The sequence below is a fragment of the Symsagittifera roscoffensis genome, chromosome 6 (genome assembly GCF_963678635.1).
Source record: "Symsagittifera roscoffensis chromosome 6, txSymRosc1.1, whole genome shotgun sequence".
NCBI lineage: Eukaryota > Metazoa > Xenacoelomorpha > Acoela > Convolutidae > Symsagittifera > Symsagittifera roscoffensis.
This window is the reverse complement of record NC_087067.1, coordinates 38,654,866-38,670,178: the sequence shown is the minus strand read 5'-3', so window position 1 is coordinate 38,670,178 and position 15,313 is coordinate 38,654,866. Positions and strand designations below refer to the sequence as shown.

At 34.1% G+C, this 15,313-nt stretch overlaps 1 protein-coding gene across 1 annotated transcript in view; it reads right to left on the bottom strand.

Moving 5' to 3' along the window:
• Nucleotides 1-15,313, bottom strand: part of LOC134848725 (uncharacterized) — a 79,923-nt gene that overhangs the window by 13,644 nt on the left and 50,966 nt on the right. Inside the window, exons 7-8 of the mRNA XM_063866237.1 lie at nucleotides 9,292-9,625; nucleotides 2,730-2,925 (exon numbers count right to left, since the gene is read on the bottom strand). Of these exons, the coding sequence (XP_063722307.1) occupies nucleotides 2,730-2,925; nucleotides 9,292-9,625 (530 nt within the window). The remainder of the gene's footprint in view (nucleotides 1-2,729; nucleotides 2,926-9,291; nucleotides 9,626-15,313) is intronic.

Here is a 15,313-nt window from a genome sequence, read left to right as displayed (position 1 = left end):
CCTTACCAGAAGATTATGGTGCTTCTATTCAAGATTATAAATACTTAATTTTGCATAAAAACATGTTGCAAGACACTGGCAAAAAAACGTAGTCATAATTTTGGCGCAAAAAAGGAGATGGGGGTTAAAATAATTTAAAATAGACTTGTTCTGCTTTCAATAGGTCTGATTCTGGGCGTTGAAGACAAAGAATGTGCGCCACACAATATGTTAGCATGAAAAAAAATCACTTTTCTGTTATAACAAGGCAAGATTGGGCCCCGATGAAAACTTTTAAAAACTTTGAAAATCTTGAGAAACATAAGAACACACATATTAAGTAATTGATAAACAAATATAAACGAAGCTTCGTAGCGGTGTCTGAAACTATGGTGCATTCGAAAGTATATCAGTTAAGCATTTTTCCTTTCATTTAAGCCATGCATGTTGAATAATGAAAAAATAGCAAACGGCAGAGCGCAATTATGAAAATTGATTTTGGCAAAAAAAACTGAAGGAAACCATACTTTTTATTGACGGCAATCAAGGCAATGTAGTTTAAATCAATTCTAGACGTTGAACTATCCTGAAAACTTAACCCAGCAGGGTTTTAAGAAAGTCGTTTTGGCAGATCGCACCTACAACTATGGTTTTTTTAGGCAGAGTGCACTTAAAAAACTTTATAATTTTTGTATAAAAATACAACAAACGTATTTTTGATGAAATAAAATCTTACCAAAGATGCAGAAAGATATAATATATATTTGAATTTATTGTACTGACGCAGGATGACATGGGTAATTTAAAAAATTAGGCTTCATCCAAAACCTTAGTTGTTCCTCTATTAAAATCAGTAGGAAAAAGGAAACTTTCTGAGAACATGGAATTTTTCAAAAAGACACTTTTCGTAAAAAATTTAAGACGTAGCTAATTATGCACCGAGGTTTCCCCACAAACAGTTGGCTCTATTGAATCTTTGATATCAGATTCAGCTGAGTAGTTTGAGAGAGAAGTCAAAACATTTCAAAAAACGGACAAGAAACAAAAAGTTGGGCTATAAGGCTTGTCTGAGGGCTATAATTTTTTGTAGGAACACTCGGGTGTAGCCGCTTACACAGAGGAGCTTCTCTCAACCCTTCCTTTTGATTGAACTCCAAAATTGAAATTAGCCGCTATTGTACGAGGAGCTTCCAATAACCTCTTCATTGAATCCAAAACAGCTCAGTTAGTTTTCGAGAAAAGTCGAAAAGTTTCAAAAACGGTCAAACAATCAAAAATATGACTTTTCCAAGGACAAATATCTTTTTCTGTGTAGATCATTTGGGCACAGCCGCTAAGGTAGGAAAGCGTCCCACAATCCATTCTCTCCAATGAGCCCAAAATTTCCGAGGGCCATAAATTTGTTTAAAAAATTAAATGTAGCCGCTTATGCAGTGGAGCTTGCCGCAACCCATTATATCTATTGAAGCCATTCGCACAAATTTAAGGCTACTTTTGAGAAAAGAAAAAAATTTTGTTCAAATATTCCCCCACAGAATTTTTTGCATGCTGTAGAAAGGGAGGTATGATAAAAGAGAGTAGGAGATTGTGCAGTCACACAGAGGAGTGGCCCGTCTTTAAATTGGTTCTAATTTTTTTTTAAAGTGAAGTAGTTTTCAGAAAAAACTATAACTTTTGATAAAAGTGAAAAATTTTTCCAAAGCGTCTCAAAAAAATAAAAAACCAAATCCCATACATTTTCATAATACCTGTTTTTATCAAACCTAGCCAACAGTTGGTTGAAAAGTGTAAAAGACTACTTTTAACCATAGACTTTCAAAGAAAAAACATACCACGTTGAGCCTCCTTGAATTTCAACATTTATTTTTTTTCTGATTGGCATTTTTTGTTAACTTATCCTTTGTAGAGAAAACTGGATTAATAAATAAATTTTATATTCCGCTGGAAAATCTGCAAATTTAGTCTTTTTTTGAAACTAGAAGTCATTCAAATTTTCATGATTTTAATACTGTTGCTGCTAAATAGCGGTGTTTGTCTTCATTGTTTACAGGAAATGCAGTGAACTAAAAAGAAAGCATCAGTCAAACCGCGAAAAACAAAATTCGACGGTGAACAAGAGTTAAACATTCTTAAAAAAGCCTTTTCCAAAAAAAATCATCGCGACCAAGGGACAATAACTTGTTTTACACTTAATAATAAATCATTCCAACTAAAACAATCCAAGGAATCGCAACGAATTGCGCAAAAGAGTGAATTAATCTTTTTTCCATTCAGATAAGTGATTTCCACATTTAGAGAATTCACGAAATCAAAAAAAGAACATACTTTATTTCGGGTCGCTTTATTAAGTGACACTAACTTTAAACAAGGTTCGCATCTTCTATCGGAATAATACAGCGTTGAGATACGAATGTGATATTTAAATGTAGTAGTATTATGTTAAAAGGGCATTAAATGGCATGGAGGTTAAGGAATTGAACGGTGATAACATGAATAAAGTTTTTTTTTTAAATTTGGAGCCCGGTCAACGGATAAGTTAAACGGCTCATCGCGGAGAACTGCTGTAAAAAAAAAAACAGAATTTATCAATTATCAAAATAATAAATCGTTTCCAAGTGAAGTCATTTCACGGCCAAAATTACGAATGAAGAATTCTTTTTACAAAAACATCACGAGAGAGCGCTTTACGACTAACATAAGCCTGTTCATAAGACTAAATTAAGATTATTCTAAATTTAAATTGCTCCAACCTTGAACACATTTGAAGAGGGGGAGGGGGATGATGAATCGGAGAGGTCGTGGAGATGGTAGTGTGGGTTGAACTGGGGGGAGGAAGAGGAGAGGGAGGATGCTGCGATTAGAAGACTCTGTTCGGTTGCTGTGACTAAGGCTGAGCTGCGGCTGCCCGCATCCTCATCGCTCCCGCTCATCCCCGCAACTGGTGACCTTAAAGATACAATCATTCATTGAAAATGTTCTCAACATAGAATCTCTTAGTGTTATATAAATCCCGTAAATCATTTTGGTAGACCTAAAAACCAGCACAAATCTTTTCTAAAGTTTGTTATGAATGTGTTCGGAACTTTTTTAGACCTAAGAAAAGGTAAAAAAAAACACACCCCATTCGAGAAAATTTTAGATCGGCGCCTGATTGATTTGACTTCCACTATGTTGAAGTCAATTAAAACAATGCAAATGGGCCTTTTTGGTTAGTACCGCGACAAACCAGTTCGCTAAAAAAAACTAAAAATTTGGAAGTATTTCCCGAAAGCAACAACTCGGGGTTACACACTAGCATCTCCACAGGATATGCACATATTTTTTCCCTGAAGCAGTTCAGATAGTTTGACACCTACTAAGGCTTTGTATTACATTTATTTGTCGTTCCGACCACTGAGAGACTTGCATTTAATTTTTTCTTTGTTTATTATTAATATTTGAAGACAACTGTGGTCGATTATGATTATTTAACTAAACTTCTAATCTTTCGGCTTTCCTTTTATCACCACGCACAAAAACCGGCACAATTCTTTTTTGAAATTTTTTATGAATGTGTTCGGAACTTTCTGTGCTACTTGCACAGCAACCGGCTTCTCTTGTTAGCCAGCTGTTTTATGTGGAGCTGTCTAATTATTTAGCCTTTTCTCATTCTATCCTCTAGCAAAATATAGCCCCCTTATAAAAAACAAACTTTTTCCGTGGGACTATAACTTTTTGCTGCGAGGTGCCGCATTGCATCTTTGGTCACATATCCCTAAATTTCAGCAAAGATACTTGAAGCAAAATGACTCGATCTCCTTTTTCTTTTCATGAAATGTTCTAAAAAAGCAATCAACTGATTCAGCTGATCACACAGACAGCATATATTTTGCAAACATCTTTAGTTACACAGTAAGCATGGTTTACTGTCTATAGCTCAAATCACACATATACAATCCATTTTTTATACAGTTAAAACCTTTACAATTTAACATGAAATTTGAGAATCACCAAAAAAACGACATTTCAGGCCTTTTTACTTTTAAGGACTGGTTTCCTTTTTAATGTATATGCAAAATATTCAAATCATCTATAAAATATTAACCGTTAAAGCAGTGTCAAGATTCCGTGAATACAGAATGCAAATTAGGGGTAAATTTTCTGGAAATCGCAGAGCTAATAGTTGATTCCATTTTAGTGATAGTGCCAACAGCTACCATATGTTCAGCTTAGCTATTCAACAAATCAGATCTACTTGTCAATTTCCACCACTTCAAAATAGTTAGGAAATAGGAATAGGTTCATCATACCAATCAGCAATTAGAACAGAGACCAATCTATTACCATGCTAGTCGATAAGCAAGCCCATGTAAAAGCTTGAAGTTGACTTGTTTTCTCAAAAATTATGAGCTCAAAATTTGTTAGCGCAAGAAAGAAAGCTACAATGAGGTACTTTTTTAAAAACGGATTCAATAACTAGTATAAATGCGCAGAAGCCAGCTGACGAAAAACAGAATGTTAGGAACAATTTTGAGCTTTAAAGTTTTTAAACTTCTCTCTATTTTTCATTCAAACAACGCATACAGTGCTGATTTAAATTATCCGGACAAAACGAACAAAACTTGAGTTTTCAAACGCGTTTTTCTCAAATTGGGTTAAAATTAGACAAAAATAGAAGAGAATAAAAGTTGCTTAGAATTTCCTCAGAAATAATATGGTGTAATTTTTTCTGAAATTCTCAACCAAAATTTTACCCCAAAAATGGGTCATTTTGGCTTTTTTCAATTCTTAAAGAATTACGCTGAAAATACTTTGTTAATTGATAAGAAAGTTATATCACAAGAAGCGTCTTACACAGCCCAACAAAGTTTAAGAAGGGTTAAATCTCCAAAAAGTAGAATAAGAGAAAATTTTTTTACTTGATAGTCAATAAATGTGGTTTTTACTATATAAAACCCAGTACCTCTGTTTAAAAACAAATTTGAAACAATTTGCGCAAACTTTTGGAGATTTGACCCTTCTTAAACTTTGTTGGGCTGTGTGAGACGCTTCTTGTGATATAATTTTCTTATCAAATAACAAAGTATTTTCAGCGTAATTCTTGAATAATTGAAAAAAGCCAAAATGACCCATTTTTGGGGTAAAATTTTGGTTGAGAATTTCGGAGAAAAAATTAAACCATATTAACTCTGAGGAAATTCTAAGCAACTTTGGTTCTCTTCAATTTTTGTCTAATCTTAACCCAATTTGAGAAAAACGCGTTTGAAAACTCAAGTTTTGTTCATTTTGTCCAGATAATTTAAATCAGCACTGTACTAGGTGACTAAGCCGATACAGTATACCTCGACTTGCACATAATCAGGGTTGGTATTTACAATTTATATAACTAAATCAAAATGTCTTTTAATTATAGTGAAAAATTAATACATGCCCTTTATCATACCAGTCATAGAGATTAGCTCCAAGCTACAAAGTCCAAATTGATACCCCGGAATAGATATAAAATAAAACAGCTAAATGATTCTTTGTATTTGTCAAACCCGTTGTTAATCCGAAAAGAGTAAAACTTCTGATTTGATGAAGCTTGCTAAGAATATTTCAAGAATATTTTGCACCTGACAGTTTTTAAAATGAACCGAATTAGAGAAAACTGTGTCATTACTAGGGCCAATCTTATGCTGAAATGGTTACACTACCAGAAAAAATTTCAAAATCCAATAATGTTAAACATGCATGAGCAATTTACGAGCTAACCAAAATGAAAAAAATGTAAGATTTTTCGTAACTTATATTTACAATAATATTCATTTTAAGGACAAACATAGCTAACAGACAGTTGAAAAAGAGCCAATAAACGCAAGGAAACAGAAAATATACATATTGACTTATTTTTTGAAAAAAAAAATCAATTTTCGAAACGAAGTAAAATATATGGCCTTAAAGCTCTTTGAAATTTAAGTACAATTTATGTTTTTCACTTTTCAAACCAAAATTAACTCAAATGAGAAAACTGGATCGATAAAGTTTTTATGACGCTGTGAAAACTAAAGATAGCCTACTGACTGTTGGAAAAAAGTACTCAACGCAAGGAAACAAAAAAACTGACTTGTTTTTTGAAAAAAAGCTTTCGAAGAAAAAATAGATGTCCTTGTAGCTCTTTAAATTTCTAGAACAATGTATGATTGACAATTTTTTTAAAATAAAATTAACGAATTTGACAAACACTGAATCAATAGGTAAAGTTTTCATGCCGCTGGGAAAACTAAATTTAGCCACCTGACTGTTGGAAAAGAGTAATGAACGCAAAAAAAAAACTGAATTGTTTTTGAAAAAAAAATCAACATCAACTTCCAAAGAAAAGAATAGATGCCCTTAAAGCTCTTTGAGCTTCTAGAACAATTGATGAGAGGCAAAAAATTCACGCAACCTTTATAATAAGACTACGTTCATTGACTCGGAGTTTTCAAATTCATTTCGGCATTTTTAACTGCGTCTCTAAAAATGTTATGACTGATCTTTCAAGTATAATCCGAGTCGAGAAAACTGGTCAGAATAGTCGACAAAGATTTTGTCTGTAATGATTCTCAATTGGAAGAAAAGACGCCAGAAACAATCGCCTGCTATGAGTTATTTTTCAGAACACTTATCAAGCTGCAACTAAGCCAACAGACAGTTGGAAAAGATTCGGTGAACGCAAGTAAACAAAAAAAGTACGGGCTTATTTTTTGAAAGAATCGTAGACAAAAATAGTTGCCCTAAAAGCTCTTTGAATTTCTAGAACAATTGATGACCTGCACTTTTTCGATAAAATTAACCTAATTTGAGAAAACAGGATGAATAAATAAACTTTTTAATTCGCTGGTAAAACTGAAAACTAAATTCCATTTTCGTAACTAGAAATCGATCAGGTTTTTCGTAACCTTTTAACTTTCGCTGATCAATAGAGGAGTTTGCCTTCCTTTTACACAGAGGCGAAGTTGCACTTCACATACACAAGCAAAAGTATGACCGATAACGCTACTGGGAAAAACTGAATGTGTCTGGCAAAAATTTCTTACGTGACGCACGCCAATTATGAGGCTACATAATTGCTAAAAGACGCAAGCCAATTATGACGCATTAGCAGTACCAGTCAACTTGAAAAAATACATTACCAAGTAACATGCCTCAATTTATAGAGCGGAAGCATTTTAACTAGCATACGAAAAAGTTCATTAATAACATCCGACCCTGCCCAGGTTCAAACCCTCTTAGTTTGTTGCTGGTCTCCTTCCTTAACTCTACGTTACACATCCATGATAAATTGAACTTAAAGTGCTATTTGTAATAAAATAGTCTGTGTTAAAACCCGTAACATTGGCTGTACTTAATAGCTGCTTATTGATCTTATGAACATACTGCAAAAAAATAACATAGCCAACTGACAGTTGGAAACGGGTAATCCACTGAAAAAACTGATTTGTTTTTTCAAAAACCTCCAACTTTTGAATTTCAGAGAAAAAAGTAGATGGCCTCAAAGCTCTTTGAATTTGTAAAAAAAAACTTATGGCGGACACTTTTTTGTTAAAATTAACCCAATTATTTCGCTGGAAAATCTGATAATTAATTTCCATTTTCGAAATTAGAAGTCGATCACGTTTTTCGTAGCCTTTAAACGTTTGCTGTTCAATTGTGGGGTTTGTCTTCCTTTTAACAATGGAAAAGCACTAAATTTGAAAAGAAATCAAAAGTCAAACCGCGAAAAATTAAAATTGAGCGTGAGCCAATTTTCCTGAAAAAAAAAAACATAAAATCATGAAAACCTATATAAAAGACTGACCACGTTCATTGCTCCTAAAAATTGAATCCACTTTTCAACTAAACTCGTTCAAGTGTTATGCGCCATTAGCAAATCTTTTACTGAATTTAAGCGTGCATAACTTGACTTTCTGCTGCAAAAAAAATCAAAAAACCTTTATAATAAGACTTGTTCATTGACACTTACTTGCCGACGTCATTTCTTAGCGAGACTAAATTTAGCAGAAAAAATCTAAATTTAATGTTCCTGCTCACTTTCAGTGATGGGAACAAAAACCCTGCTCATTTTTACAGTCAGTTAGTTTAAAGTTTAATTCCGTGGAAAAATTCATATCACAAGTTTCGCCTCTAATGCTAATCGACTTAGGGCCTGAGATATTTCGATTTTTCCTTTTTGTTCAAAACCAAACACATTCGGCTAAGATAATTCAATTCGGACTTTTAACTGCGTCTCTAAAAAAGTTATGACTGATCTTTCATGTATAATCCGAGTCGACAAAAAAACTGGTCAGAAAAGTTTTCTTTTTCTGAAATATTTACATCGCGCTTATCTCTTCTTACATAGCCTCATCCCTTATTTAAAAAAACTAATACTACAATTATGCTTGTTCCGACCATTGAAAGTGAGAAGGAACTTTTGTCTTCGGGTGTTTTTGTTCTGACAATTGAAAATCAGGAGGAACTTTATATTCGGGTGTTTTTTTCCACGCAAAATCAAGTACCACAAATAATCAAGCATCACAAATAACCATGGGAATGGCATGAGTGTTATAATAATCATTAAACTAAAGCCCTTTCAGTCGCAATTCGATCGAATTCTAAAAAAATTCTAATACGTTTTCTCAGTTTCGAGAAAAATTAGTTTGAATTTTTGGCTATTTTCGAGCAAAAAAAGCATGCGAGCAGGCTTCATGTAGAAGGAAAAGCCGTTAAAATTTTATTCAAGGCCTGAAAATTTACTTTTAATCCAAGTTAATAAATGATGAAGATTTTTAGCGCCACTTCTGCAAAACTCGACATAACATGTCCAATATGCCTATTATACTATGACTATCGAAAATGCCTAAGTACTAGGCTTTCGCTCAGATCATTTCATCACACGACGCCAAAAAAAAACGACAATAATTTGAAGAAAAATCTTTTTTGAAAATTCTTGAAGAATTGAAGAAAATTCTTTTTCAAGAACATGGTCATAACATTCTATGCTAATTTGTCTATGATCTGCTATCCGTTTGACGATCAGCTATTTATTTTCATTTCATTCGTTATTATTCAGGTTTACAAAAGTTTACTTTTTAAAAAATGTTATTTAGTTTTCTGCAATAATACTGAGGTCGCAACATCCTCCTTCTTGCGCAGCAACCGGGTATACTTGTTTAAGTCAAATTTGTAATTTCAGAAAAGCAAAGTTAAAATAAATCAGATTGGCTTACTTTTCTCCTTCATGTCAATAAAAGAATTATAATTTCTATTAGTTCTATTTTATACCGCTAAATTTTACCTCCATAGATTAATCTCGAATGAAGAAGCACTGACCTGAGTTGATTTTGAGAAAGGTGTGTGTGAGTAGGGGTATGCTGCTGGCCATGATGATGCTGGTGTTGGTTGCTACTAGACGATATCCCGGAGGGTGACATCTGGTAAGCACAGGTAGATGAAAACGCAGAGCTATTATTATTCTCCCCTGTTGCTGTATTACACATTGGAATTGTACATCCCGAGAGAGAAGAACTGCAGTGGCTGCTCGTGTCCCCTCCACTGCCCCCACTGCAACTACCCTCTCTTGTGTTGCCACCTGCTGCGGTTGTTCCGTAGAACAGGCTGGCCGCCGATGCCTCCAGTTCCTCCTTCATTGATATGTCACTGTTCGCTAAAAACGGCAAAACATAGGCCACTGACGGTTGGAAAATTGTCAATGAATTCAAGGAAACCGAAAAAAAAGACTGTCTTATTTCGAATATTTCAAACTTCGGAGACAAAACATATGACGCTTAAGCTCTTTGAACTTGAAGACTCGTTTATGATTGGCACTTTTTTATGAAACATACCCGATTTGAGATTACTGATCAACAGATATATATTTTTTTTCACTTGAAAACCTAAAAATTAAAAACCACTTTCGAAACTAAAAGTCATTTCCGAAAAAATGCAAGAAAAAGCGCTATATAAGTGACTTCACTAGTTTCATTGACACTTAAAAAACACTCACCTTGTTTTCTGCCTAAATTTTTAACCATCACGAAGGTAATCTTACTGTTTTTCCAAAATAACTGACTTTTTACCTCATTAAACTCTATATAATAATTTAAAACAATTTTTTACCAATACACTATGCTAAGTTATGGTGAGGCACTCAATAAAACTTAGAAAATCGAGCTATTGAAATTTAAAAGTCTAATTTACAATGAAGAAAACTAGCGGAAAGAAGCTTGTTTCCCTGACACGGCTACTTATCAAGACAAAAATAGCTTTCAAGTATTTTCATCAAATGAATAATGACTGCAAAAACTTGGATTATTTAGCATGACAACACACTCAAATGGTGCAAAAACTGTTGTTTCAGTTTGGAAAACCGATTATTAGGTCGAGCAACTAAGTTGAAAACTGCACATATTCATCAAAAATAAAATCTTATGAGTAAAAAAGAAATTGTCAGAAATTGCCTGCTCTTTGTCTGGTCCCCAAGTTGCATAAAATTTTTGCGTAAATGTTAACATAAATTTTTAAAGGTTTATGTATGAAGAGCGAATAAATTTCGAAGCTGGTATCTAGATCAAGAGCAAAACTATACACATAGACGAAGCTGCACCTCGCAAACAGGCGAGAAACGGGCAAAAAACGCTCTAAAAGTGAAGAAGAAAAGAAAAGGTAAAACGCACAAAAATTCTGCGATGTGCCGTAGTCGAACCCCCGAACTCGAGATAAGAAGTGAAATGTCCTACCATTGCGCAATCGCCGCTTAACAATAAATAAATACCAGGTGACCAGCTATAGCTGAAGATATCTGCTGGTAATAATTAAAAAAATAAATGTACTGACCCGCAAAAGCAAAAGGTAATGCCAAATTATTAAAATGTGATAAAATGTCAAAAAATGATATTTGCCAAGACCATAGCTGGTTCCAATCATAAGTACGGGGAACACGCTGGCGCAGGAAACACTAAAACAACTGCTTGTTTTGGAAAAATGAACAGTCCAAGAACGAGTCAAACGGTAACATATTTCTTACGTCAAAAGCGTATTCCAGATGTCTCAAAGTTTTCAAAAGGGGCAATTTTTCGGGCCTCAATTTTTTACTACTAAAATTAGGGTGTAGCCATTTAAGCAATGAGGAATCCTACTTTGTTTTGCGATTGAACATTTGATCTCAGACATGGCAAAGGAATTGTTGAGAGGATAGAACAAGACTGCTCGTATCCGGGCGAAGCCCTGAATGTTCCGACTGCCTTTTAAGGTCTATGGAGCAGTAATAACATGAAAAAACTAAATGTAATAAAATTAAAACCAAAATATCAAAAAAATTGTGATTTTTGTGAAAACCATCCCCCCATACGCCATATAAAGTACAAAGTGATAAACTTCACTCCTTATACCAAATCAATTATACAAATAAGCTTCCTTCAACCAATTTGGAACGATTTCTAAGACGGATTAAATCTCCGCTTACGCGTTAATTGTCTCAAATTGGCCACTATGGTAATCTTTAAACCTCCATAACTTTACGAAAAATGATCAAAGGTAAAATTTCTTTTTAAATTTAAGCTCAGGACAACAATACCTTTTGAATTATTTTGAAAAAAAACCACCCCGAGCACAAATATTCCGTTACGAAAGACGGAACAACAAAATATCGATAATTCCCAAGGCCATTACTCTTTTCCTTTACACTTTTAGGGTGTAGCAGCTTATGCACGGTAGATTCCTAATAATAGGTTCCTTTGATTTAACCCTTTATCTCAGATTTGGTATGTTACTTTCGGGAAATCTAAAATAAGCCAAAAAATGCTTTAAAAACTTCCCACATTGAAATTTGGACGCCGTAAAATGTCGGGTAAAGTAAAAAAAGAGACCAGCAGAATATCCAGGCGCACGTGCGAGTAACCAGTCTTTCCATTAGTACTACTTTTTTTGAAAATCGACAAAGTAGTTATCGAGAAAAGTGTAAAATTCACTGAGGCGATACAACAACTGAAGGATAAGAACATCATGAAGCTCAAAAATTAGTAAACAGAACTTCGAAAGATGTTAAAATTGACTAAAGAAGTGGAATTTTGTTCAGAAGTATGTTGTTTCATGTTTAAACTAGCATATCCAACGCGGCAAAGCTGCTTCGACAAACAGATCTTGCTGATATTCTAAAACATGACGCAATATTAAACTGAGAGACAGTCAAAGAAAAAAATGAATGGGCGTAACGTTTCTGACAGTTGCACCGCACCTTCTTCTTCTTGACTTCTCCGAGCTTAACACTTTTGAACTTCGCGTATTGCAAAAACCAATTTTGTATTGTTGGCTTTACTTTTCTCTGCTTTATCGTTTGGAGTTCAAAAGAGTTTGAGAAATATTTTTAAATATAGAAAACGTCGTATCTCGAAAACAGAATAAGTTTAAGCTATCAGACGTATGTAGGCCATATCTGCAGCTGCTAGGAAAACAATGACATCAACCCCTAAAGGGTCGACCATTTCAAATTTTGAGAAGTACTTTTTTTGAAATTCAGTGTTTAAAGTATCGAAACACGCCTCATCTTGGAAACTAAAAAGCCGTTGAGCAGTCGAACTTGCCGGCCAGATAAGAAAAGCCTGAGTGTACCGTGACAGCACCCCACCATGGATATTAGCATTTCTAACTTCGACAATATTTTATAAATATAAAGTTTGAACAAGGATTAAAAAAAACAATATTTCTTGTAAACTGATAGGTTTTGAGCAATCATATTGGTAGGCAAAATTTGCAGCCCCGGGGAGAATCTTGTCAGTAATCAATTTTAGGGTGGGGCATCTCAAATTTTTGCAGTTTTTAAAATCTAAGTTCTTTTTGAAAAAAATTCAAAAACTATAAAAACGTCATATCCCGGAACACAGAAGGATTTAAGCAACCACGTTTGAAGGCAGTAAAATCTGAGAGCACTTTGACAGAACACCACTATAGGGTTGGAAACTTTAAATTTTAAGACGCTTTTTGTAACTAAGTAAGTTTTGTATAGTTTATCAAAAGTCGTAAGAAACGCCATATCTCGAAGTTGAAAAGATTTGAGCAGTCATATTTCGAGGCAAGATTTGCAACTCTTGGGAAAACTCTGACATCATCCACGATAATATGGCTTATTTCACATTTTGAAGTTTTTAAAAATTTCTCAATCAAAAAATGTTAAAAAACGTCGTACCTCTAAAACTAAATCTTGAGCAACCACATTTGAAGCTAAGATTATTAAATCCTGACAGTATCATTTTATAGAGTTGGGAACTTCAGACGCCGCAATAGGGTTGTGAGTTTTTAAGTTAGCGCAGTGTGAAAATAACAATTTTTGAAAACGTATGGAAAAATCACAAAAATGTTATGAACTAAAAGTATTTGAGCAATTTGAGAGTATTTCGTTGTACATTGGATACAAGATTTACAACCCATGGGAGTACCCAGACAGCACCCCATTATAGGGCTGGTAATTTCGAATTCCATGAAAAAAAACTAAAAGAAAAAGTCGTTACATAATGTAGCCGCATGAACCCTACATTTACATGACGGTCAATGCGCTGCCCTTCTCCCCTCCCATGCCGGATAGTATAGCTTAAACATGGGGAGATAGGCAGACGCATTTAAATATATAATAGATTAATTCAAAAATTTTCAAAAAGGCCGTTGACTTAGGGCATTCAAATATTGTTTCCAGTGTTATCGATCAAAAAAGAACCACTGGACATTTTTAATGAAAAAAAACGTTAATTGGGCCGACAGAATTAAAGCCGACAGTCAAAAAGCTAAAACTCGGCCAAAAACTCTGTCAAAAAGATCATACTGTACAAATTTGCATGAACGCCCGCATAGGATCCACGATAGCTATTTAAGTAGTGTAAGCAAAGTGGACTACAGAATTTGGAACCTAAACCGACATAGCTTAGGTCGACAGTTTGAAGCCAAAAAATCATCAGAAAATTAATATCGAAACTCTATATATTAGCATGTACCATTAAGGACTAATACCCAGTAGCTAAACTTGAATTTTCATGAAATTGAGCATGTCACCATAGTCCGCAGCAAGTGATTCAACTGATTTTGTCAAACTAGTTGTTAACCCGAAAAAAGTCTATTTTCCGATTTGATTACGCTTGCCCATCGCAAGCGGAATAAAACCTGTATTTTTTTATCAATATAGCCAACAGACTTCACCTTTTAAACTTCAAAGGAAAAAACATCTATGGTCTTTGAATTTTAAGAAAAAATTATGGTTGACACTTTTTTGATGAAATAAACTCAATTTGAGAAATCTGGATTAATAAGTAAGACCTTTCTCTTCCGCAAGAAAATCTTTAAAAAAACACTTCCGTTAGCAGCAGTCTATCACGTTTTTCACGATAAGAGTCTTCACTACGTTAAGAGGTTAAGAGACTTTTAATGACAATTGGAAAAGTTGACTTTATTCCACATTTTTAAGTAAACAGGGGTCAAATAATGATAGTAAGATCCCTGATTCCAGTTGAAAATTTGAACCCAGTCGAACTAAACTTTTTTCTCTACAAAATTTGTTTCTCTTGCATAATTTAGTTTTCTATTGTTCAGTTTGTGAGATAAAAGAAAAAAGGCTTTCTATTTTAATGAATTTCTGAAATAACGGAGTTGGGAAAATTACGGTTTAGTCATAGCAAAATTTGTAGTACAACTTTTTGTAGTGCAATCATGCAATTTATTAGTATATTACATTTTGCAGGTCTAGTTCGCAGGTACGAAGCCTGTCGCAACAAGAGAAGTAACTTCGTTGACGATTATACTTTTGAGCGAAATTAATTCCAATACCCAAATCAATTTTCGGTATCATATGCATGGCATGGCATTTACACGGCCCCTCGCATTGTCATCAGAAAAACATGAATTCATAGTAAAAGCAAACACTTGACTTTAGTTCATTATGTTGTCACCCTCCAGCACCATCCATTATTTGCACAAAAAGCATTGCTTGCACAAACAGAGAAGCGCGCACATCAGTTTAAATTATTTTAATAATCAACAAACGCAACGCTAGTTTAGAAGCCGCTGATTTTTGCAGACAGGAAATTAGGCTAAATTGTGATTTGCACAGAAAAAAAATTCATTTGACTTTGCAAACAAGAAAATGCAGGAAAAAGTGCACGTTAGTTCATAAAACAATCGCGTCAAGGAAACATTTTCTCCTAAATATTCAAATCAAATGTTTTATTTTTCCACTCTTGAGTTTGAAATTGCTGTGAAAATTATTAGTGGCTTGATATGATTTCGGAATCATTGATGTCATAATGCTAGCTACATATACTTAAATAACGAACACGTCAATATATATTCAAAAGCGTGACGCAAAACTTCTGAC